This window comes from Onychomys torridus, chromosome 19 (assembly GCF_903995425.1).
Source record: "Onychomys torridus chromosome 19, mOncTor1.1, whole genome shotgun sequence".
NCBI classification, from domain to species: Eukaryota; Metazoa; Chordata; class Mammalia; order Rodentia; family Cricetidae; genus Onychomys; species Onychomys torridus.
In genome coordinates this window covers 63,005,572-63,032,388 of record NC_050461.1, presented here as the reverse complement: position 1 = coordinate 63,032,388, position 26,817 = coordinate 63,005,572, and the positions used below count along the sequence as shown (strand labels likewise).

Genomic DNA, 26,817 nt, shown 5'->3' with positions numbered 1-26,817 from the left:
CATCCAAAACTAACTTGGACGTGATTCTTAAAGAAGTTTCCAAGCCCAAATCTCCACAAAAATGAGGGAAGAGTTTTAAAAAAAAATGATCAGAGTGTAATTGACAATATAAATCTTAAAGTGTCGGACTACTGGACCAAAGCCACAAGACCGAGTTTATTTCCAATGTCATAAATGAGCAGGAATGCAAGCCCACAAGAGAATATGCCAGGTGTACCCGTGCTGGAGTTTATACCTCCTATAAGGAGAGAAGAGGGGAACTTGAAGGCGTTAAGGCTGACTTGTCTGAATAGGATCCTACTCTGTTTCCTTGCTACCTGTAATTAGTTTTACAGGTGATAAACTTGCTTCCTTGAATTGTGGTGACTCCAGATGACATCCAGCTTATAAGGAGATCCTGAGACTTAAATAGAAGTCACTCTAAAGCTAACTGTAGAGTATGGAGGAATTGTTAGGGAGGGAGCTTTGGTTGTGAAAGCCCAGGGTCAACTGACCAACAGCAATGCTTGGGGTGTACCTGTGGACAAGCTGTCTCTGTTGTACACTCTATCCTCTCAGCTGTGGTGGATCACTGCCCCCCAGGTCTCCCACTCTTTCCTGTTTCTGACAACCACATGTAGCCATCAGTGACAGGTTTTTGCAGGCCCCCACTTTGTGGTCCCAACTTGGGCCTTAAAGTTCTTCAATCTCCACCCTGTCAATCCCTGTAACCTACCTTCCTGGTAGGAATGAGGATATTCGAAGGAGACACTTATATGTCTCCCTTTGAGTAACAACTAGTGAAACAGTAGACCCCTTGAAATTTCCCTGGGAATCTCAGTGTGCCAAAAGACTGAGTACTCTAAATGAGAATGTCTCTACTGAAGAGACATTTACTCCTTATCTGACCACCTTACAGGAGAGACAGGCTCTCAGCATGTGGGAGGGTTTTAGAGATGGGAAAAATTTATTATATGGCTTTATAGATTACTTTTGCATATATTGGCTTTCTGTCTAAACCTGTTAGACCCCAAGGATGGATTATTTATCTGTAGTATGAATCTTAAAGGTACTTGTTAATAAAACTCAAACCCGAGGCCAGTTATTGGGGTGAATGCTGGAAGATCAGAGAAGCAGAACAAGCCAAGGCTATCTCACCTTGCTAATTCCTCAGGTGATCCTGTTTCCTCAGGCTGGAAGCTTCTGAGTCCTCCTCCACATGAATCTCAGCTGAACTGTGTTGCTCCAAAGCCTGAACGCTTAATCAACCAGATGCTTAACTAACTACATGCTTTACTCTTCCTTTAGTTCCTGGTCCTCATGCTTTATTTGCTTTTCTCTTTCTGCCCCCACTCCCTGGGATTAAAGGCGTGGGTCACCATGCTTAGCTGTTTCTAAAGTGGCCTTGAACTCAGAGATCTGATAGCTCTGCCTCCTAAGTGCTGGGATTAAAGGCGTGCACCACCACCACCCAACTTCTGCTATAGTTTACTCTTCCCATTTTCTAGCCACCATTTTTGGCTTTGTTCTAGTGGCTGTCTGTTCTCTGACCCCAGATTTGTTTATTTCGGGGAACACACAATATTTCAGGGGACACAATACCCACCACATTTATCTTATATTTTGATGATTGTTCCAAATTAGTTTAACTGAATTAATATGTTTTAAATTTTCATTACTAATTTTGCTTTTTTCCCTTCTCTACTCATTTTTTTTTTCTTTTTTCTTTTTAAAAAGAATAGTATATTATGACTCCTTTTCTGGCCTGGAACACACCCACTATAGACTAGATTGTCCTAGGACATCAGAGAGATATGTCTCCCTTGCCTCCAGAGTGCCTGCAATAGAGGTGGGCATGTGATTCACTGTATAACAGAGGATGAGCGGCTGAGCCTGACTGGTAGGGTAGCCAGGGGTCCAGTAACAGAAGAAGGTTCCAATCCAGTGCAGCCCCCCTGCCTTCAAGTCCACTGTCTTCCAACTGTGAGCGGTATTAATTTTCTTTACCATTGATTCTCTTACCTCATCAAAGGACCTGGGAAGAGTTCTCTCCTTATTCGGCAGACGGTGAAACCCAGGCTCCCAGAGATAAGTAGTCTTTTGCACATAGTTAAGTGTAACTCATCATGTTACTCATCCCATTAATCTAATGCCTCACAAAATGAAGTTGAAGCTACCTAAGTTAGGTTGATAGCACAAGCATGTAATCATGATACTTAGAAAGTAGAGGTAGGAATTTAAGGATTTCAAAATCATCTAAGAGGAAAGTGGTCAATGTGTATGGTGGGAGGACCACAGAGCCAAGGGATGCTATGATTGGTTCAGGACAGTGTCCATAGTCTTTGGTGTAGCACCAGAACTTCAGGGCTATGACACCATCAATTGTTAGCTGAAGTGTTTACCACCCCAAGTTTTCTATTCTTGGTAATGTTTTCTATTCTTTATTATTATTATTATTATTATTATTATTATTATTATTATTATTTTATTTATTTATTTATTTTTTGTATTGTTTTTTTTCGAGACAGGGTTTCTCTGTATAGTTTTGGTGCCTATCCTGGATCTCGCTCTGTAGACCAGGCTGGCCTCAAACTCACAGAGATCCGCCTGCCTCTGCATCCTGAGTGCTGGGATTAAAGGCCTGCGCCACCACTGCCCGGCCAATGTTTTCTGTTCTTGATAATGTTCCCTGTCCAAGGCAGTCTAGATCTCTTTGGTGTCAGCTCTTTAAAGAGTGGCATTCTCCTTAGGTAGGAGAATTAATGTTAGACAGGGATGAGCTCCCTAATTGTATATCTAATTTAATGTGTTCAGCCCTGAAACCATATACACACAACCAACACAAATGGACTCAACAGGTTTCATTTATACATTTGTGCATACATATTCACATATGCTTAAGAAATTGAAAGAAAGAAATTGAAGAAGAATTTGAGAAGGGATGGGCAGAAGACAAGGAAGGGGGACATTTTGTGTAATACATTTTAATTAAAATGTATGAAAATACATTTTAAGTAAAGAATAGCTTAGCAGCAGTTAGGAGCACTGGGTGTTGTTACAGAGAACACAGATTCCATTCACAGAAACCATGGTAACTCCAGTTGCAAGGGATCTGATACCCTCTTCTGGCCTCTACAGGTACTGCACACAGATGCCTGGAGGCAAACACCTATATACATAAAATCAAATAAAGCTTGAAAAATGGAATTCTCAGGGCCTGGAGAGATGGCTCAAAAGTTAAGAGCACTGACTGCTCTTCCAGAGGTCCTGAGTTCAGTTCCCAGCAACCACATGGTGGCTCACAGCCATCTATAATGAGATCTGGTGTCCTCTTCTAATGTGCAGACATACATGCAGGCAGGACACTGTGTACATAATAAACAAATAAATCTTTCAAAAACCTGGAATTCTCTACAGGGTTGTCAGATCCCTGAGACAGAAAACTGGCAGGGCCAGTTAAAATGAAGTCCTTCTGGTCCTTCATGGAAGCAACTGTGGCCTTGGTCTAAGTCAGCATGCTCAGAGGCAAAAAGCAGGCTTATTCTGAGGTTAAAATAGTTCAGCAGGACTGTTCACCTAAGAACAGCATACACAGTCCTGAGAGCTGACTTTTTTTTTTTTAATGTTTCTTATATTTGTGTTCTCTGCCCCTTGTATTGGTGAGAATTAAAGGCAATGATATATCTTTTAAATGTATTGACACATCTTTTAACTATAGATCATAATGAATTATCTAAAAGATAGATTTTTCTCTGTAAGTCTTCATCTGCCTAGTGGCTGGACTTGCAGTCTCCTGTCCCTCTTTAAATTGTTCAAAGTATAATCTGGGTCCTGATCCTAAAAGAGACTTAAGGATGTTATCATTATATGGGATGCAAAATTTGTTCTAGGCTGGCTGCTCCTTTAGCATTAGCCAGAGTTGATGCATGCAGTTATTAAAGAGATTTTTGTTTATTAATCATTTAAGTGTGTGGAGTGAATTCTGGGAAGGCATGTTAATTCTAGAACATCTGTCCCTCCAGCACTTTAGGAAATGTTTCTGAGACAAGTTCTCCTATGTTGACTCAAGTGTCCCTGATCCCAGCCTATTGCTCCCCAGGGCAGGGAGCTTCCTTTCCTCTTGATTTAACTAACTAAATTCTTGTTGGCAGTGTTGGCACATGCCTTTAATCCCAGCACTTGGGAGGCAGAGGCAGGCGAATCTCTGTGAGTTTGAGGTCAGCCTGGGCTACAGAGTGAGTTCCAGGACAGGCTCCAAAGCTACACAGAGAAACCCTGTCCCAAAAAACCAAAATAAATAAATAAATAATAAACTAAATTCTTAAAATTAATGGGCTAAAGCACCACTGTTTGTTTGTTTTTTGTTTTTTTCTAGAGAGGGTTTCTCTGTGTAGTTTTGTGTATTTTCCTGGAACTCACTTTCGAGACCAGTCTGGCCTCAAACTCACAGAGATCTGCCTGGCTCTGCCTCCTAAGTGCTGGGATTAAAGGCGTGTACCACCACCTCCCGGCGCACCACTGAGTTTTAAAATTACCCCTTTGAGTCCTGTAGTCAAATCTCTATTGCAGTCACAAGAAAAGGATTTGCATGTGGAGTATGGCTTCTGTCTTCAGATCAAATCTGGGGAAATAGTTTATTGTGTAGACTGCAGGGAGAAACAGAGTAGGCAATCAGCTGCTGGCCATAACATTAAGGAAAAGGACCTGATTGTGGCAGGGTTAGTGATTTTTTTTCATTTCACAGCATATATTAATTCATGTCATGTGAATGAAGGCAGACCAGATTGATGGGTGTGCAATTTGGGGAGGTTAACATCTAATTTCCAAGTAGGTGGCAGATATGTGCAATCCTGGTTGCTACAGTTAAGTCAGCTCAGAGTGTTAAGGTGCAGGCCAGTGGCTCTAGCTGTGTGTCAGGTTACATACAGATTTCAGTAGCTAACATTGTACATAGGGGCAAGCTCAAACAGTATTTTATTAATGCCATTTGCTCTACCAGGAAATGTAATTATTGGTTTCACTTTTAAAATTTGATTTTGTTTAAATGCATCACTGCTCTAATCTCTTACTTGTTTTATTCTGCACTGTTTCCCATACATTAAGAGTTTCTTTCCAGGTTCTCACAAGCTGTTGGTCATTTATTTCTGTTTAGAGCAGGTTCTCCTATAGCTTCATCATGCCTCATACTATGTAATTGGAAATTGCTTTGGTCATTTAATCCTGCCTCTGCTGCCCAGTGCTGGGAATACAGTCCTGCCACTCCTTCTAGTCTGGGCCTTGATTGGTCAGTGTGAAGGAAAAATATACCAGTGAGTGAGAATCCTCCAATCTCTCTGGCTTTTATTTAAAATGAACAAATGAAGAGAGACCTGTGCAATAATTGAGTTCACTGACCAATTCAAAGCAGGTGTAGTCAAAGCACAGGAAGAGATGGTCAAGAAAGAGGATGAACACTTTCCTGATGTGACAGTAGTTGACATTAGCAATGAGTACTGAATTAATCAATCTTACATGATCAATATGTGTCCTGAGTGGCCACAGAGCAGACAATCAAGAATCTGGATAAGGAACTGAACTTTTTTTTTTTTTTTTTTTTTTTTTTTTGTGGAGCTGAGGATTGAACCCAAGACCTTGCGCTTGGTAGGCAAGAGCTCTACCACTGAGCTAAATCCCCAACCTGGAACTGAACTTTTATGGGACCAAATTGCTGGAGTCACTCTAGTTCAGCCAAAACAGAAGATATGTATAAAATGGTGTGGCCTTGCCTGACAGGACTGTTATTTTCTAGGTTTAAGATTTGTACAGCCTGAATGAAATGGTCTGTGTATTCCTTGGTGTGCTCAAATACAAATCCCTAGTCTTTGGATCACATGGTCCTAAAGCCTGTTTCAACTTTTGACATTATGTTGGGGGAATTATAATTGCATCATTTCCACCTTCTCTTTCCTGCCTCCAAGTCCAAGTGTGTCAGTAATTCCAGGCTGGGCCTTGACTGGTCATTGAGAAAGAAAAAGAGACAGAGGAATGAGTGTCCTAATTCAGCCCAGGATTGTGTTATCCTATGTTCCTCTTATGCATCATTGTCCAATTAGCCTTCTTGTGAATTTGTAGATGTCCTTTTAAAACAAAATCCATTGGTTTACATTAGTAAGAGACTTACTGTTGATTTTGGCACATATCTTCAGCCTATCTTTGATAGACCTATGCTTCTGGTGCTTCAGGCCTTGGAACCAATGTGCTGTGTCCCTTCAGTTCACCAGATCTTGTCATTTTATCTCAATAGCCAATCAAGGACTCAAGTAGACCCATCAGTCAGATGGGAGGATTCTTCTAGTAACAGGGCTTCGGGCTCAGCTTCTCTGCTGAGGAAGTTGGAAGGGTGCTTGTGTTCACTTGGCCATGGGCTCTGCTGTTGGTAGAGAATGTGCCGCTCATGGTAAGCAAGGGGCTGCTGTCCCCAGATGCGAAGCGCTGAATGGCCATGGTGAGTGAGCTAAGGTGGCCAGTGTTGGGTCCTTGCCAGGCTGGGTGGGAGTGAGTAGCCAAATGAAGACCTCTGAAATCTTAAATAATTGTATCATCTCAGAGTTTCAAAATTATCCATTTGAGTCATGGGATTGAATATCCATTGCAGTAAAAGAAAAGGATTTGCATGTGAAGCATGGTTTTTACCTTAAGACCAGAATAGAAGGAACAGTTTATTGTGTACACTGCTTGAAGAAATATGGTAGGCAATGAGCTGCTGGAGTCACCACTATGAAAATGAACCTGACTGTAGCAGGGTAATGGTTTTGTAATTTCCCAGTATGTACCAATTGATGACTTGTGTATGATGACAGATGAGACTGTTTAGTGTACAATTTGGGAAGGTGAACTTGCATCAAGAGATACTGAGTTTTCAGTTAGACAACTCCTATGCAGATATGCTCAATCCTGCTTGACACAGTTATGTCAGCTCAGAGGTTGAGAAAAGGGCCATTGACTGTAATTCTTGTATGTCAGATTATAGATCTCAGAAGCCAACATATGGGCAGATCATTCTATCTCTTATAAATGATATTCCTTCTACTAGAGAAGGTCCTACTTATTTTGAAGTCAATATAACTAAGTTTTTAATCTTAAAAATACATTATTTTTATCATTTAAAATATCACTTACTGGTATTATTTTTAACATTTTCTTCAAGTGCATTACTGCTCTTATCTGTACTTGTTTCTGTTCTCTAATGTTTCCAGGTCATTAATAGTTTCATTTCTTTTAAGTGCTGTTGATTATTGATTTCTGTGTAGAAGAAAGTAGTGTCGGCTTGACTCATGCTACTTAATTGTGGATCTCATTGAACACTTACTCCTCCCTCTACTGCTCACTTCTGGAAGGACCATCCTGCAACTCTTTCCAGGCTGGGTCTTGTCTGTCCAGTGAGAAGTAAAAGTGGAGCAGTTAATGAATGTCCACTGGTCTCTCTGGCTTTTTGGGGGACATACAAATGTGCAAGAATTGAGTTCACTCATCAACTTTTAAAGGTGATGTAGTGAAAGTGCAGAAAGGGAGGGGCAGGCCAGAGAGTGAGAGCTTTCATGCTTCAACAGTAGTTGCGATTAGCAATATGGAGTCATGTAATCAATTTTAGATGATCCATAAATGTCCATTAACCAGAGCATTCAATTATCTGAGTAAAGGATTGACCTTATTGTGAAACAAAATTACTGTAGTTCTAGTAGTTCAACCAATGTAGAAGATCTGGATAAAATGTTGTGGCCCTGCCTACAGACTGTTATTTTTCTTGTTTAAGGTATAAAGCCTCATTTAAAAAAATGTGTACTCTTTTTTTGGATCTCATAAAAATACCTGGTCTCTGGAACACATAGCCATCAATTCTGTTTCAAGTTTTCAAAATAATTCTTTGAGTTTATGACTATATCATGCTGACCTTTCTTCCTACAAGCCCTACCATTGATGACTCATTGTTTTTTGTTTTCTGGACTGTTTTTCTTTTTCTTTTTCTTTTTTCGAGTCTTTTTAATTAATTTTTTATTTACACTCTTGATATTCATTAATTACACTCATGATATTAATTACATTTATGGTATTCATTGATTACATTCACAGTATTCATTCAATAATTGTATTTATGATATTCATTAATTGTATTGATTTATTACATTCATGATATTATGTCCCGATACTACTTGGACTGTTTTTCTTTAACAATAGTTATACATTAAGATGGTTACTGTTTGAATGTGACCTGTGTTTGGCCGTAGGACTTCCCAGCTATGAAGCAAAGAGTTGGCTCCACTGGACCATCAGTGTGTATTGAATTTGTGCATAAAGGGCTGTGTGCCTTGGAAGAGGAATAGGAAGTGCTCTGAAAGACTGGAAGAATTTCTACTAAAAGACAAATTTTCCAGATTAGGGTCCTGTCTGTCCCTAGGTGGAAGGGCAGAGCTGAGAGGGCCTCTTATGTCTGTATCATTTGATCTCTGATTACCCAATTGGGGAGCTGCTACTTTTCTGAGTCCAAGCTAGGTGGCCTTAGCTAATGTGGGAACCTGGGAAGGCTTAGCAATTAGGAGTACCAGTGGGAGGCAGCTTGCAATTTCTTTCTAGGATTCTCTACTGATCTGCTGTAAGGGAGCTCTCAGGGAGACCACAAGCCATGTCATGGTGATTGTGGGGAACACTGACCCCAGACCAAGAGCAGCAGTTCTGCTGAGCAGTCAGAGCTTCTATGACTGGGATGGGCCATGAGCCAGATTGTGATTCTGTTGGTCCATATGGTGACCTGGGCAGTGGCCCTTCTCTGAGACTCCCTGAAGGTAGATTCTGTGGGGAGGGGAGGCTCTACCACCCTGCCTCTGGGAAACTGTGATACTTGTGATATGTGTCTGGTGTGCACACATCGGCTTTGCTTTTAGTGTGTAGTGGGAAGTCAGATTGGAAAACTGAAGGTCTTGTTTTCTAGAAGTTCTGAGCCTTGCACTCAACTTTCATGTTTTTTTTTTTTATAATAGTTACAGATAGTTTAACAACTGGTAGAAAGAAGTGTTGGGGATCATCCTTCAGCAGTATGTGATTAGATTTTTTGTTTGTTTGTTTTGTTTGTTTTTTTCAAGACAGGGTTTCTCTGTGTAGCTTTGGAGCCTGTCCTGGAACTCACTCTGTAGCCCAGGCTGGCCTTGAACTCACAGAGATCAGCCTGCCCCTGCCTCCCGAGTGCTGAGATTAAAGGCGTGCGCCACCACCATCCAGTTTAATCAGCTATTCTTAAGGGACTAGGAATATGGGAGTGTTGAAAGTAATGCCGACAGTGGAGCTTGCAGTCATAGTATGTCAGTGGAAAATAGACTCCAGGAAAAGTTTAGCTAGAGGTCATGTGTATAAGATCTTGTCCACAAGTAATTTCTATTTTTTTTCATTCCCTGAGAAATTGAATAAGACAGAATTAAAACATAATTGTCTGATTTCTTGGACAAAGTATTGATTCTGTTGGGTGTTTATTGCTGAAACTTATTCAGGTCTACAGTAGAAAAGAAACAAGTGGTGCAGAAAGAAATGAAAAGTCATTTTTGTAGAGAAAAACAACACTAGATAGTTTCAACTGGCCATGCTGTGGTGAAGCAGAGGCAGAAAATTTCGAGAAGTTTACTACTGTTAAGGGGAGGCCTTTCTTGGCATTTGAATCCTAGGAAGGTACCCTAGGCTAAGGTTCAATCCATCTGTGCCTTCAGAATATGGAAAAAATGGGCAACTTGTTTCCTAATCCAAAGACACACCTTCATACAAGCCTGCTCTAACTCTCGTCCAAGCATGGTAGTATCCATCACAACTTAGAAGCCCACTTTGGAGAGATAACCCATATTGTACTGTTATGGAAAGAAGAAAAATGTAAAACTTAATAGGTCATAGATTCTTCCTCTGTGGTTTCAGTTCAACACTGTGGCACCCATTTATGTTTGTCAGATTTGGAAACCCTGTGAAGATGAAGCCAGTATTGTATTTTGAGATGACAGGATGTTGAGATGCCCAAGCTAGAAGACATCTGCTATGAAGAGCTGCATACAGGGAATAGAAGTAGCAAGAAGTAGCAATTTTCATGGGTACAGCTGCCTAAACCCTTGGAAAATGAAGCTTTACCTGTCTGAAACAGAGCTACAAGATTTGTTGTCTTCCCTCACTGTATCCACATTTCATTCTTCCTTTTTTAAAAAATTTTTTTTCTTTTCTCGTACAATACCTCCCAACTTCAGTTAGTCCTTCCACTCTTCCCAATTCTCGCCACTGCTCCCCTCTTCACCAGATCCACTGCTCCTCCATTTCCCTTCAGAAGAGAGACGACATCTCAGGGATACCAAAAGAACCCTGTATAACAAGTTACAATAACACTAGGTACAAACCATCATATCAAGGCTGGATGAGGCAACCTAGTGGGAAGAAAGTGTTTCAAGAGCAGGCAAAAGAGTCAGAGACACTCCCACTCACCCCCACTTTTAGGAGTTGCACAAAAACACCAAGCTACACAATGATAACATATATGCAAAGAACCTGGTGTAGGCTCCAGTGATTGCTGTTTTCATCTCTGTGAGCCACCCTTAGTGATTTTGTAGGCTGCATTCTCCTGTGATCTTTTCTTAAGTAGGAAAATTTTTTACTATAAATTTTTTTGATGGTATTTTCTGGAATTTGAGCTGAGATTTTTCTATTTCTGTTTCTATTATTCTTAGGTTTGTTCTTTTAACAGTGTTCCAAATTTCCTGGATGTTATGTTTCAAGAAATTTTTAGATTTAACATTTTTTCATCAATATTCCATCTCTTCTATCAGACCTTCAAAGCCTGAAATTCTCTGTTCCATGTCTTGTATTTTTTTGTTTGTTTGTTTGTGTGTGAAGCTTGCCACTGTAGTTCCTTTTCATTTCTAGAATTCCTTGAGTTACCATTGTTTTTCACTGATGATATTTCCATTTTCAGGTCTTGAACAAATTAATTCATTCCCATCAACTGTTTGCTTGTTTGTTTGTTTTTTGTTTTCTTTAAGGGATTTGTTAATTTTCTTCTTTTTTCATTAATCCTTTTCCTGTTTCCTTTAAGGGATTCATTCCCTTCCTGTTTAAGGACTTCTAACAACTTTATGAAGTTGGTCTTAACTTAATTGTGCTTCAACTGTGTTGGAATATCCAGGGCTTGCTGTAGTAGGATAGGTGGAATCTGGTAGTAATATATTGCTCTTGCTGATGTTGATTGTGTTCTTAGGATGCTGTCGAGGTATCTGGGTTTGAAGTGAATGTGAGTTTAGGTGCCAATTTCTCAGTTTGTCTTTGTGAGATGGGTGTTTTGTTCCTTGATATCTATTTGTCCTTTGTTCTTCTGGTCTATGTGGCCTATGGATGAATAGGGGTTCTCAACCCAAGGTGGGAGCTGACATCTTGCAGTAGGTGTGGCCCTTTTTTCTTTGCAGGAGTATCTGCCCAAGTTTGAGGTTTACAAAGGGAAGAGGGGGAGAGTTTGTTGGTTGTGTAGAGGGGCTGCTGAGCGAGTGGGGAGGTCTGTGGACAGGTGGCCTACATGGGCATCTGTCAGATGGTGTGTCTTTTGTTTGAGCAAGTAGTCTCCACCCAGGATGAAGGATCCAAAGCATAGATTTGGAGGGAAGTGGGATTGGGCATAGTGTTGGGAGTTTTTTGAAAGAATGGAGGAGATCCACAGGTGAGCAGCCTATGTGGAATTCTGATGGCTGGCTTTGCCTCAGTTTGCCTACCTATTTTCCTGGATGATTGTCTTGTACTTGAGCAGAGGATATCCATCTAATTTGGGGGTGAGTACATGGCTTTAGGGGTGACAGTTGAAGGGTTGGCAGAGGATTATGTCTGTGGGAATGTAGGGAGTGTAGAAATTTCATGGGCTAGTGGCCTGCCTACCTGTTCTTCTGGCTGGTGTGACATGCACATGAGCAAGGAATGTCTGCCTGAGTTGTGAGCTGGAATACAACATGTTTCTCTTTTTCTGAATGAATGTATCCTGTGACTTTGTATTTTAGAAAGCCTCAATTTATTTCTTGATTTGACAAGATGTGACAGTCAAAAGTGTGCAGAGACTTTGGACATTTGTACTATTTGGGCTGTTTCAGATTGTGAAGATCATTGAAGTTAGACTTAATGAATTCTCATTTTTTTTTTCTCTTTTTTTGTATTAATTCTTCTCTCATCAGTAGATCCTGATTCCCACGTCACCTTCCTCTACTCCCTCCTGTCCCCCGCCAAATCTCCATTTCCTCAGATCCACTGCTACTCTATTGCCCTTCAGAAAAGAACAAACTTCACAGAGATTAAACAAACACATCAGAACAAGGTACGATAAGATTATGCACAAAGCCTCCTATCAAGGCTGGACAAGTAACCCAATAAAAGGAAAAGTCCCAAGAACAGAAAAAAGAGCCAGACACCATGTCTTCTACAGTTAGGAGTCCTATAAACATGCCAAGCTAAAGAACGATAGCACGTAAGTAGAGGACCTGAGACAGAGCCATGTATGTTCCATGATTGCCACTTAAGTTTCTCTGAGCCCCAATGAATCCTGCTTAGTTGGTTCTGTGGATCATATTCTCCTGGTTTCCTTAACCACTCTGGATCCTACAATATTCACTCACTCCTTGCACAGGATTTTCAGAGCTCAGGGTAATGTTTGAGTAGGGATCTCTGCATGTGCTCTCATCAGCCACTGGAGGAAACCTCCTCAATGACATTTGTGATAGGCACCAGTCTATGATTATAGCAGAAATATGAATCATTTCATTGATTTTTTTTTTTTTTTCTTGATCGGATGTATTTGGTACTACCCTGGTTCTCTGAGCCATCCAAGTTTTGGTTGCTGGCCATCCATGCAGTGTCACACATGAGCTTCCTCCAGAGCATGGGCTTCAAGTTAGATCAGTCATTGGTTGGCCACTACAGAATCTCTCAGCCATCATTGCCCCAGCATATGTAGCAGGCAGGAAAATTATGGATCTAATGTTTTGTGGCTGGCTTGGTTGGTGTCCCAGTCCCACCACTGGGAGCCTAATGTGTTTACAGAAGATGGCTGGTTCAGCCTTCATATTTTTAATTACTAGAAATCCTCACTGGGTTCATCCTAATAGCTTCCAGGAAGTTTTTTTTTTTAATATATATTTATTTATTAATTTTTTAAAAATTTTACACACCAACCCCAGTTCTCCTTACCTCCCTTTCTCCCACTTCCTCACCTCCCTCCCACTCTACCTCCATCCACTCCTCAGAGTGGGTAAGGCCTCCCATGGTAGTCAACAAAGTCTGTCATACCAAATTGAAGGAGAGCCTGGCCCCTCCCTATTGTATCAAGGCTGAGCAAGGTATCCCACCACAGGGAACGGGCTCCAGAAAGCCAGTTCATGCACCTGGGATAAGTCCTGGTCCTATTGCCTGGGATCCCACAAACAGATCAAGCCACACAACTGTCACCCACATTCAGCAGGCCTAGTTCCGTCCCATGTAGGTTCCTGAGCTGTCAGTCCAGAGTCAGTGAGCTCCAACTAGCACCAGTCAGCTGTCTCTGTGGGTTTCCCCATCATGATCTTGACCCCATCTTCTTCTTCTTCTTTTTTTTTTTTTTAATTGAAGGAGGGAGGAGGTCTTAAATACAGGCTTACAGCAGAATGGGAAAACCCTGGAGGGCAGAATTTTGCTTCTGATGTTTGTTGGTTTTTTGGGTTTTTTTTTTTTTTTTTGAGCTGAGGATCGAACCCTGGGCCTTTCACTTGCTAGGCAAGCACTCTACCACTGTCCAGGAAGTTTTTACTTCACTGTTTCCATGTCTCCTGCTAAGAGCTCCTCTATTCCAGTCATCTCTCATTGTCTTCTCCCACTCTGTCCATTCCTTACTCACCTGATCCCATCCCAACCTGCCTCCAGTGCACACAGTCTATTTCCTCTATTTCCTTCCTAGGGGAGAGCCATGCATCTTCCCTAGAGATGTTTTTGTTACTTAGCCTCTCTGCATCTATGGATTGTACTGTGGTTACTGTGATTGTACTTTATTTAACTACTAATATCCACTTATAAGTGAGTATACATACTATGTTTGTCTATGTGCTTCTGGGTTACCTCACTTAAGATGATAAAGAACTCAAGAAACTAGACAACAACAAACCGAATAATCCAATTATTCTGGGCTACAGCTCTAAACAGAATTCTCAGTAGAGGAATCTAAAGTGGCTGAGAAGCACTTGAAAAAATGTTGAGCTGAGCGGTAGTGCCACAGGCCTTTAATCCCAGCACTCGGGAGGCAGAGCCAGGGGGATCTCTGTGAGTTTAAGGCCAGCCTGGTCTCCAAAGTGAGTTCCAGGAGAGGCGCAAAGCTACACAGAGAAACCCTGTCTCGAAAAACCAGAAAAAAAAAGTTTAATATCCTTAGCCATCAGGGAAATGCATATCAAAACTATTTTGAGATTTCATCTTATATCTGTCAAAATGCTTAAGATCAAAAAGACAAGTGACAGCTAATGCTGTCAAGGATATAGAGAAAGGAGATTTATTGCTGTTGCAAGATCAAACTTGTACAGCCACTGTGGAAGTCATTGTGCAATCATCAAAATATAAGAAGTCAATCTCCCTCAACACCCAGCTATAATCACTCTTGGACATATACCCAAACGCTATGTCTCCATCCTACAACAAAGACACTTCCTCATCTATGTTCACAGTGGCTGTATCCATAATAGCCCAATACTGTCATGTCTGTTAGAGATTGTTTTGATTGATGATTGATGTTAGAAAGCTTTTCCATTTAGACTAGGAAGGGAAGGCTTCTCTACCTAAGGTGACAATATCCCTACGAAAGTGTGCCTGGGCTAAAAAGTGGAGCTAACTGAGCATGAGACACTGAATAGGCAAGAAAGAAAGCCAGGAACAATCTTGGCCCATGGGTTTTGCCTTGCATTGTTAGCTTCAATTTCTATCGTAATCTCGCAAAATGATGGAGTGTGATCTGATTCTATCAGTCAAATAAATACATTCATTGCCTGAGGTGTTTTTGTTAGAGGATTCAATCACAGCAGGATAAAAGCAAGTTATAACAAGAAATGAACCAACGAAAGTTATTTTGTTGCTAGGTATAAACTGGGAGTGTTGTCTTTTGGGAGAATGTGGAAGATACCAAGATTAGGTGGCAAAAAACATAGAAAGTTGTACACAGAACTTAATTGGCTGCTCTTTTAGGATCAGGAAATGGGAATATTAAGAGGAATGGCAGTAAGTGTAGTTTGAGATCATAGGATTTCAGTTGGAAATAGATAGACACTATAGAAAATTAGGCAAAAGATCATTTATGTGATATTTTGGCTCCAAAGTCTTTCTTATTTTGCCTATGCCCTGGAAATTTGGTAAGGCAGAAATAAAAATTAATGGGCTAATTCCTGAAATGGAATATTGAGTCTGTTGGATGTTTATTAGTGATGACTCATTCATGTCCACAGTGCAAAGGCAGGAAATGGAACAGAAATAAATGAAAATGAAAACATAGTTTCAGAGGGCAGTCAAGTACTGAAACAGGCAGGAATTTTCAAGGAGTTTATCACCATTATAGAGAAGTCCCTTGCTAAGGAATGGAAGCCCTAAGTGTAATGGAAGGTGCCTTAATGGTAAGACTCCATGCAGCTAAACATTCAGTTGTAGAAGGAGTATGCAAAGTGATTCTTAGTCCTAGGAAGCAACTTCATACAAAACCTGCTGCACATATAGTCCAAGCATGTTAGTGTCCATCCCAATTAAGAAGTCAAACTTTGCAGGATCACTCATCATGTGCTGGTCCTGGAAACAAGAAAAGGTCAAAATTTACAGTCATGGATTCTTAGTCTGGTTACTGTCCCACACTGTTATCAGCATTCTTGCAGGCATCTATGCCAGAGTCAGAAAAACCAATGAGCATACTGTAAGAGTTCACTGTATGAAGCTGTGAGGTTTGAAGCCTGGTGTTGTCAGGGTTTTTTATTCTTTACTCTTTTGGACGCCTGCCACTCAGCTCTCAAATAAATCAAATACAGAGGCTTATTGTTTTTTATAATTGCCTGACCTTAACTTGACATTTGCCTCTGTGCTTTTATCTCCCTCTATTGTATATACCTTTCTTTACTTCTTACTCTGTGGCTTGCTGTGTAGCTGGGTGGTTGGCCCCTGGTGTCTTTTTCTTTTCTTGCTCCTCCTTCCTTTATCTTACCAGATTTTCTTCCCATTCATTCTCTCTGCCTGCTAGCCTTACGTATCCTTTACTGCCAAGCTTTTTGCCATTCATCTCTTTATTAGACCAATCAAGTATTTTAGACAGGCCTTAGAAGCTCCACAGAGTTTTAAAAAAATGCAACATAAAAGAATGCAACATACCTTTGCATCATTAAAACCAAAGTTCCACAGCACAAAGAAGTATGACACATCTTAAAATATTCCACAACAGCCTGGGTTGCATTTTGAGACCTGAAGACATTGGAACACCTAACCTATAAGACATCTTCTCTGAAGACCTAACTGCATATAGGGAGTAGCAGTAACCAAAGAAAGAGGTGTATACGAAGATTCAGGGATAGGCTTGCCTAAGCACTTTGAAACTGAAGCCCCATGCATGTGAGACATTGATACAGGATTTGATGTTTGTCCTACAGTGCTTCACTCTTGTCTTTCTCCAATCTTCCCCCATAATACGATGTCTCCATTTATTCCCTTTGGAATATGAATGGTATTCTGTGCCATTGTATGTTGGAAAGATGGAATTTGTTTTCTTATTTTACAAAAGGTCCCTATCCTGAGATTGTCTTGAGTGACAAAAGACACTTTGGTTATTTGAACAGTGTAAACACTATTGCAGAGTATGATGATCAAGGAAGTGACTAAATGCATTTTCTTCATGGATGACCATGAGCCTATCGTGACCTGAGTCAGAATGTAGTTGATTGAATGATAAACCTCCCAGATAGGATGATGTACTTAAATATGTGTCTCTCTTTGGTGACTTTCTTTCTATTGCTTGTAAAATCTTTAGTGGGAGGAACATTTCTAGATGAAATTCATCATGGTTGTTGTGATATGAGTCTCTGTAGCCTCAACCCATTTCCCGTGCTTTCTGTCTAATCAGCTTCCTTCTGTTGTCATACCTTCATTTTCATATTGACTCTAACGCTAAGTCAATAAGATACAGTAGAAACATTTAGTATTGAGCAGTAAGGCAGTTTGTTAGCCTGCTGTTTTAAATATTTTGTTTGTTTTTGAAGACAAGGTTTGTCTGTGTAGCCCTGACTGTCCTGGAAATACACCTGTGTACTCCAGGCTGTCCTCAAATTCAGAGATCCTCTTCTCTCTGGCTCTGAAGACCTGGGATTAACAGTTGATCGGCTTTTCTGGCTTTTTTTTTTTTTTTTCTGTTATTGGATTATGGGCCTGGAATTTAGGTTTTTGTAGATGTCAGACATATGATGTTTTAGTGAGCTTTACCCATATTTTGAATTTTAAAATGTGGCAGAGGGTTTATTCTGTTTCCCAGGATCACATGTATTCATGACGTTAATAGTGCCTGAGCCTTCTGAGACATTGGATTGTAGGTGCATGAACTTCTTCATGCCTGTTGTGTTTGTTTTATATTTTTTAAATGAATGAGTGTTTTACCTGTAAGCATGGTTATGCACCTTGTGGGTACCTGGTCGTCATAGTGATCCAAAGATGGTCTCAAAAATGTTGAACTTGGAACAGTGGATAGTTTTGATTCTCCCGTGTAAGTACTGGCAATTGAGCTCATGTATATGTAAGGACATGGAGACCTCTTTACTACTGAGTTATCTCCTGTCTTGTGTTGATTATTAGTGATCAACATTTATATTGCTAATGTTTTCATCTGTCCTCTTGTAACTGCTCAAACACAACAGTGCCTTTGTAGTAAAATATTATTGATGGTACAGTTTTACTTGAGACACTTCAGGTTTCTGAAGAGGAATACAGAACTGGAAGGAATACATAACTCTTTGTAAGAACTTCAGTGAAAACCTCTGAGTTCTTTTTTGTTATTTTCTGACTTTTGCATGGGAGACAGGGTCTTAATATATATATATACTTCTGGCTGTTCTGGACCTGACTACATAGACTAGGATGGCATTCTACTCAGAAGCAGATATACATGTCCCTGTCTTCTGAGTGCCAGAGTTAAAGACATGAGGCCATATGCCCAGTTTGTCCATCTTATTATTCTTTATTATTGTAGTTGGCATCTTAAAAGTTCTTATTAATAAAAACAAACCTGAGGCCAGTTATTGGGGTGAATGCTAGAAGATCAGAGACACAGAACAAGCCACAGTTACCTTACCTCGCCAGTTCCTCAGCTGCTCTTGTTTCCTCAGACTGGGTGCCTCTGTGTCCTCATCCAGAATGGGTCTCAGCTGAACTACTGCTAGAAGCCTAAAAGTTTAACCAGGCAAAATGCTTCTAGCCAAAAGCTTCTAGTTTCTGGTCTTCATGCCTTATATAATCTTTCCCTTTCTGCCTCCACTCCCTGGGATTAAAGGTTCGATTTCTGGGATTAAAGGCATGTGTCACCATGCCTGGCTGTCCAATGTGGCCTTGAACTCACAGAGATCCACCTGGCTCTGCCTCCCAAGTGCTGGGATTAAAGGCGTGCACCACCACCGCCCAACTTCTGCTATGGCTTACTCTTCTAGCCACTATTTGTGGCTCTGTATCTAGTGCCTGTCTGTTCTCTGACCCTAGATAAGTTTATTTTGGGGAACACACAATATTTTGGGGGAACACAGTACCACATTTCCCCTTTTTTTGTCTAAAATTTTAAAAAGGTTATAACTAATACAAGAAAAATCATATCCAATAAGTATATACAATATACACAGTCAAGATTACATTAATGATGTCTAGTCCATTAACATTTAACAGATTCAGGCGAAAAACTCCATTATATATAACAATGTCCAGTCCAGTAACATTTGATAAACTCAGGCAAAAAAATTTTTTATTACTTATCCTATTTAAAACAAGTAGTTTCTTTTTAAAAAGTAGATTCAAAAATTGATCTTTTTTTCTTATTATATTCATATTCTCTCTTTTTTCTTTTCATAAGTTTCAATAATCTACCTTTTGTCATTTTTATATCTTTCCCTTTTTCTTGTTAGTGTAGATTCAATGATCCCATTTATCCTATTATTTCTTTATCTTTTTTCTCAGGGTAGATTTAGTGATCTACCTCATACCTCATATCTATATTCTCCTTTTTCTTTTTTAAACAAAAACTCTATTTTTGGGTTAATTGTCAAGTCCTGTATCATTTGTCCAGCCACTGCATAATGAGAAAGTGCAGGGCTTGTTTTAAATCTTTGTTCAAGTAATCTGTCAGGTTGTATCCTCTCAGCCAGTCATCTTGAAATTGTCCTGAGCAGTTTGTAGTCCAAAGTCGATCTTCACAGCAATTTCTCCCCACCATTTGTCTTGCCAAACTTTCCCAAACTGACCTTTGCCTGCTTTCTTGTAGCAAGATGGTCCTGGCAATTCTTCTCTGAACAATCAGTAGTAAACCCTTTGTCCCAGGTAGCAGCATCACCGCAATCACCAACACAATGAGAAGAAGCCGCCAACTCGGAGCAGCAACCGCTGCCTCCATGGTCCCACTGCAAACGTTTGTGGCTGGTCTGGCTGCAGCTTCTCCTTAGCAAGCCTCCTAGGCTGGCCTCAAACTTGGGATCCTCCTGCCTCTGCCTCCTTCAGTAAATCCAACCAGTGTCCATCACCACAACTAGCTGAGTGTAGCTCGGGCCTGAGCTGGGGCTCACAAGGCCACAGACAAGAGGCTTTTTCATGAATTCGTACCACGAACGTTGGGCGCCAGCTGTAGATGAATCTTAAAAGTTCTTATTAATAAAAATCAAACCTGAAGCCAGTTATTGGGGTGAATGTTTGGGGGGAACACAATACCACATATTATAGTTAGTAATTGCTCATACAATTTCTCTCATGTGTACTCTGTATTATCTGTTTACTTGTCTCTCTATGTTTGTTAATAGGCATTTCTCTTGCAAAGGGTACAGAAATGACACAGGTGAACCTCTGTCATTTTTTATGTCACAGTAGTCACTGAAAACACAAAAGAACCCATACTGCAGTTTCCTTCTAAAGTGACTTGGTGATTACATTATAATATCTATGCCATGAAATAAGTGTGGGGAGTCCCAGAATTTTATGGCTATAATGTCAAAGAAATATACATTTACAATGTTGTCAAGTATCATGCTTTCTGTTGCATATATGTATGGGATATTTTAGAATACAGTGACCTATGATGATGTGCGTATTGACTTCACTTGGGAAGAGTGGACCTTGCTGGATCCTTCCCAGAAGAATCTCTACAAAGATGTGATGCTGGAGACCTACAGGAACCTCACTGCTGTAGGTAAGAATAAATTTTCCTTTATATTTTATAATAAGGGGACACTTTCTTGTTATTGATGTTCTTCTATAATTTGATTGAGAAAGAAGAATGATATGAATAAATCAGTCGTGGTTCTAGGGTTCCTTGATGATAGTAACTAAAATTTTGCACAATGTTCAATAATATACATTTTCTGGTACTATATTTTAGGATACATTTGGGAAGACCATAATATTGAAGAACATTGTCAAAGTTCTAGAAGACATGAAAGGTAATTTTCACATGCAAGCTGATACAAATGTGCCCCTAAAGTAGTTGTAATATATTCTCAAGGTTTTAAATAAAAGCAACAGTGTAAAAAAAGCACCACGTAAAGTCCATTAATAATTATTAAATTCTCACAAAACCACATACCTCAGTTTTAGGTAGGTGTATTTGTAAGGCATTCTTTTAAGAAAGAAGTCAAGGAAACAATGCCTTTAGTGACATCACAATTTGAATCATAGTAACTTTAGAGCTATGCTGCAGAGTTTACAGTCCAGTTTTTTTCATGCCACTCATATTACAAAATGTATAAACATTGAAGATGTGATAAGTATATCTCCAAAACTTTCTAATAAGCAAACAGTCCATGGTAAAGCTTGTGTTACTCTAATACTTGTTGTGAGTCTGGTGTTCAGTGAGAGGGGCAGTTGTGGAGAAATCATAATCCCTCTACCATAAGTCTATGAGTACAGACAGTCACACTTAATTCAATGTGGAAATCTTTTATTTGTTTCTGTTTTACTAGGTATATCATATGTGACTCTGGATACAAGCCCTATGAGCATAGGGATATGGAAAGACATAACATGCATCTCCCTCAGAACAATTATATTTAGCAGTTCCCAGTTTGAGTACACTTGTTGAATTTGATTCAAATATATCAGTAATTAGTTTTCCAGTTTCATTGTTAATACATCATCAAACTGCACAAAAGTCCTGTGAGTACTAGGACTATGTAAATATTTCTGTTTGTCCTAGTTCACTTAGCAAATGTACTAAGACTCACAGTACAAGAAAATTGGTGGAATGCAATAAGGGTGGTAAGGCTCTAAGTTTTTCCATTTCTCTTCAAATATGTGAAATATCTCATAGAAAAAAGATTCTGTAAATGTGAGTCATGTAATAAAGAATCTAACCATCAAAGGTACAAAACAACTCTTAATGAAGGGAAAAACACAGTAATAAGAAAATTATTTAAGTCCTCCTTACATTTGGACCAAATTGTAAAATTAATTCATACAATAAAGATTCAACAGGTTATTGAATGTGGTAAAGCTTTGACGTGTTTCATTATCCTTGTAGGCAAGAAAGAAATCAAACCGGAGAGATGCCTTCTGTATATACTCAGTGTGATAATGCCTTTGCATATCCCAGTACTATTCAGTTGCATGAAAGAACAAATACTAGTGAGAATCCTTATGAATGCAATCCATGTGTTAAAGCCTTTGAATATCACAGTCATCTTCAAAAGCGTGAAAGAGCACATACTGGACAGAAACCCTATGAATGTAATCAGTGTGATAAAGCCTTTGCACAACACAGTCATCTTCAAAGACATAAAAGAACCCATACTGGAGAGAAACCCTATGTATGTAATCAGTGTGGTAAAGCCTTTGTGTGCCGTAGTGCTCTTCAAGTGCATAAAAGAACACATAGTGGAGAGAAACCTTATGAATGTGCTCAGTGTGGTAAAGCCTTTTTATGTCATAGTCATCTTCAAATGCATAAAAGAACACACACTGGAGAGAAACCCTATGAATGCAATCAATGTGGTAAAGCTTTTGCACGATATAGTCATCTTCAAAGGCATAAAAGAACACACACTGGAGAGAAACCCTATGAATGCAATCAGTGTAGTAAAACCTTTGCAGATAATACTGGTCTCCGAATACATTCAATAACGCATACTGGAGAGAAACCCCATGAGTGTAATCAGTGTGATAAGGCGTTTGCATATTACAGTCATCTTCAATTACACAAAAGACTACATACTGGAGAGAAACCCTATGTGTGTAATCAATGTGGTAAAGCCTTTGTATTTCAAAGTACTCTTCAGGTGCATAAAAGAACACATACTGGAGAGAAACCCTACAAATGTACTCAGTGTGGTAAAGCCTTTGCATGGCCAAAAAGTCTTCAAATGCACAAAAGAACACACACTGGAGAGAAACCCTATGAATGCACTCAATGTGGTAAAGCCTTTGCACAACACAGTAATCTTCAAGGGCATGAAAGAACACATACTGGAGAGAAACTCTATGAATGTAAGCAATGTGGTAAAACCTTTGCACATTACAGTCGTCTTCAAAGGCATGAAAGAACACACACTGGAGAGAAGCCCTATGAATGTAATCAGTGTGGTAAAGCCTTTGCACAACACAGTCATCTTCAAAGCCACAAAAGAATCCATACTGGGGAGAAGCCGTATGAATGTAATCAGTGTGGTAAAGCCTTGGCAGATCACAATAGTCTCCGAATACATGAAAGAACCCATACTGGAGAGAAACCCTATGTATGTAATCAATGTGGTAAAGCCTTTGTATGTCATAGTACTCTTCAAGTGCATAAAAGAACACATAGTGGAGAAAAACCTTATGAATGTGCTCAGTGTGGTAAAGCCTTTGTATGTCATAGTCATCTTCAAGTGCATAAAAGAACACACACTGGAGAGAAACCCTATGAATGCACTCAATGTGGTAAAGCCTTTGCACGACTCAGTCATCTTCAAAGGCATAAAAGAACACATACTGGAGAGAAACCTTATGAATGTAATCAATGTGGTAAAGCCTATGCAGATCACAATAGTCTCCGAATACATGAAAGAACCCATACTGGAGAGAAACCGTATGAATGTAATCAGTGTGGTGAAGCCTTTGTACGTCCCAGTCATTTTCAAAGACATAAAAGAACACATACTTGATAAGGTTTATGAGTGTAATCGTTGTGGTAAATCCTTTTTATGTCACTATGCTCTTCAACTGCATAAAAGTACACATACTGGAAAGAAGTGCTATGTTTGTAATCAATATTGTTAAGCCTTGGCATGTCAAAGTAGTCTTCAAAGGCATAAAAGAATACTTAGTAGAGAGGAAACCTATTAATGTAATCAGTATGTTCAAGCTTTTTTTATGTAACAATAGTCACTGAAAACATAAAAGAACCCATACTGCAGATTAAACCTGTTTATGTGATCAGTGTGGTAAATCCTTTGAATGACATACTACTGTTAAAATGCATGGGCATATTGCAATAGTCTTTGACCACCTGAAAACGCTACTGAGGGCTTTTTTTTTTTTAATAATTTTTTATTTAAAATATGTTTCTTTATATACCAAGCCATGATCTCCCTCCCTCCCCTCCTCATACTCCTCCATCTTCCCCATCCCATTTTCATCCCCTTTTCATAGAGAGTAAGCCTTCCTCTGGGTAGTCAACACAGGCTGGCATAACAAATTGAGGCTGGACCTAGCCCCTCCCCTGAATGAAGGCTGAATAAGGTATCCCACAAGAGGGAATGGGCTCTAAAAATCCAGTTTGTGTACCCAAAAAAAATCCAGATCACATTGCCAGGGCACCCACAAGCATATCAAGCCACATAATTGTCAACCACATTCACAAGACACAGTGTGGTCCCATCAGGCTTCCCAGCTGTCAGTCCAGAGTTCATGAGCTCCCATTCACCAGATTGGGTCAGTTATTTTTGTGGTTTTCCCATTTTTGATCCTGCTATGCCCCTCAAGCTCAACACCCCCTATAATCCATCCTCCTTCTCTTGAACTAAACTCCAGTATCTGGGCCAAGTAGTCTGTAGATCTCTGCATCTGTTTCCATCAGTCATTGGATATAGGTTCTATGATCACAATTAGGATAGACACCAATCCTAGTGCAGGGGATGGCTAGTTTGAGCACCTTCTCCACCATTGCTTTGAGTCTTAGCTGGGGACAATCTCGTGAGTTCCTGGGGTTTTCCCAGCTGCAGATTTCTCCCCAATCCCTTAGTGGTACACTCAGTCAAAATATCTCTTTCATTGCTCTCTGTGTTTGAAGTTGAGGTGTGCTTCTTGTATGCAGCAGAAGGACAGATCCTGGATTCATATCCATTCTGTTAGCAAGTGTCTTTTTATAGTAGAAGTGAGTCCATTGGTAACTAAGGTATATTAATGACCAGTGTTTGTTAATTTCTGTTATGTTTTTGGTGGTAGTATGTGTGTGTTTTCTTTCTTCAAGATTTGCTGGTATAAGGTTATCTATTGCCTGTGTTTTGATGGTTGTAGCTAACTTCCTTGCGTTGGAGTTTTCCTTCTAGTACTTTCTGTAGGGCTGGATTCGTGAATATATAGTGTTTAAGTCTGGTCTTGTCATGGCGTATCATGTTGTCTCCACCTATGGTGATTGAAAGCTTTGCTGGTATAGTAGACTGTGCTGGAATCCATGGTCTCTTAGGATCTGCAGAACAACTGTCCAGGACCTTCTGGCTTTCAGAGTTTCCATTGAAAAGTTGGGTGTAATACTGATAGGTCTGCCTTTGTATGTTACTTGATCTTTTTCATTTGCTGCTCTTAAACTTCTTTCTTTATTATGTCTAGTGCTTTGACTATTCTGTGGTGAGGTGATTTGTGTGTGGGGGGGGTCCAGTCTATTTGGTGTTCTGTATGATTCTTCTCCCTTCATAGTCATGCCTTTCTTTAAGTTGGGGAAGTTTTCTTCTGTTATTTTGTTAAATATATTTTCTGTGCCTCTGAGCTAGAATTCTCCTTTTTCTATCTTTATTATTTTTAGGTTTGGTCTTTTTATGGTGTCTCAGATTTCCTGGGTTTTTTGTTAAAAATTTGGTGGATTTAACATTTTCTTTCACTGATGAATCTATTTTTTCTATTGTATCCTCAATGCCTAAGATTCTCTTTTCCATTTCTTGTATTCTGTTGGTTAGCTTGCCTCTGTAGTTTCTGTTTGTTTACTCAGATTTTCCTTTTCCTTAAAAGTCCCCCCCCCCCCCCCCCCGGTTTTTCAAGACAGGGTTTCTCTATGTAGCTTTGCGCTTTTTCCTGGAACTCACTTGGTAGCCCAGGCTGGCCTCAAACTCACAGAGACCCGCCTGGCTCTGCCTCCCGAGTGCTGAGATTAAAGGTGTGCTCTACCACCACCCGGCTAAGTTTTATTTTCTTTATTGCATCTCATTCAATTTTCAACTCTTGATCTGTTTTGTTCACCTGTTTAAATCTTTTTTTTCTTTGGATTCTTGACTTTTTTAAAGAGATTTCTTATTTCCTCTTGTTTGTCTTTTTTTTTTTTTCATTTCTTTTAGGGAACTTTTTATTTCTTTTTTTAGGACCTCTATTGTCTTCATAAAGCTGTTTTTAAGGTCTCTTTCTTTCAGATTATCTGCTTTGGGATATTCAGGTCTTGCTGCTGTCGGATCACTAAGATCTGGTGGTGCCTTATTGCTCTTTATGTTGTCTAATGTGTTCTTACACTGCCATCTATCTATATCCATTTCTTCCTTTTATCCATAAAGGTGCTGCTCCAGGTCACTTTTCTTCCACTTGGTGCAGGAAGGGTCTGTGGCTCCTGTGGTTGCTCTTCTTCCCAATTAGTGCAGGAGAGGTATATGGCTCTGATGTTCACTCTTCCCAATTAAAGCAGGGGGACCTTGCTCCAGTGGTCTCTTGTGCCACAGGGAATGTATGGCAAGGGGGTGGGAGGGAGAAGACTGCTGGCCATTCTCTGGTGCTACACTGGCTGAGGGGAGGGGCTAGAGAACTGGCCTGACCATTCTGGAGATTGGGCGTTTCCTGTTCCCAATTGCTGCATGTAGGAGGGCATATGACTCTGATGGTTGATGGTGCCATTGGCGATGGTTACCTTGACTAGAGAGGGCTTCTTAATATCAAGTATTTGATAAGATTGTTAGCCAACACACTTATAATCAGTTTCACAAGAGCATTCTGTAGAGAAAAACTTGACAATGTGAACAATCTGTTCAAGCTTTATATTGTTTGAACCAACAATCTCATGGGAAAAAATGAATTTATAACTATATGAAGCCGTATGTGTAGTATTAAAGGGCCAGCCAAAGAAATGCACCCTGACCCTGAAACCAGAGCCAGTGAAAGACACACACTTTGTCCCTGAAGCTGGAGACAAAGAAATACACACTGACCCTGAAACCAGCACAAAAGCAACACACTTCATCCCTAAATCAAGAGCCAGTGAAGCAAACACCTGACCCTGAAAAAAGACCCAAACAGTTAGAAAGGACCAGTGAAAGAAACACACTTTGGCCCTGAAACCAGAGCCAATGAAACACAGTCTATCCTTGACCAAGTGAGCACAAACCAACCAATTTCTGAGCTTGAATCCAACAAATCCATGAG

The 26,817-nt window shown here is 40.0% G+C and overlaps 1 protein-coding gene across 2 annotated transcripts in view; it reads left to right on the top strand.

The window, feature by feature from the left end:
- Positions 1–23,438, top strand: part of LOC118570264 (zinc finger protein 431-like) — a 31,241-nt gene extending 7,803 nt beyond the window's left edge. Inside the window, exons 2-5 of one of the 2 annotated variants that reach the window (XM_036168662.1) lie at positions 20,293–20,419; positions 20,609–20,669; positions 21,746–21,816; positions 21,886–23,438. In XM_036168662.1, the coding sequence (XP_036024555.1) occupies positions 20,293–20,419; positions 20,609–20,669; positions 21,746–21,816; positions 21,886–23,363 (1,737 nt within the window). In that variant the 3' untranslated portion in view covers positions 23,364–23,438. Of the gene's footprint in view, positions 1–20,292; positions 20,420–20,608; positions 20,670–21,745 lie in introns of both variants that reach the window. The other variant, XM_036168661.1, reaches the window with a different exon arrangement.
- Positions 23,439–26,817: the final 3,379 nt, after the last annotated feature.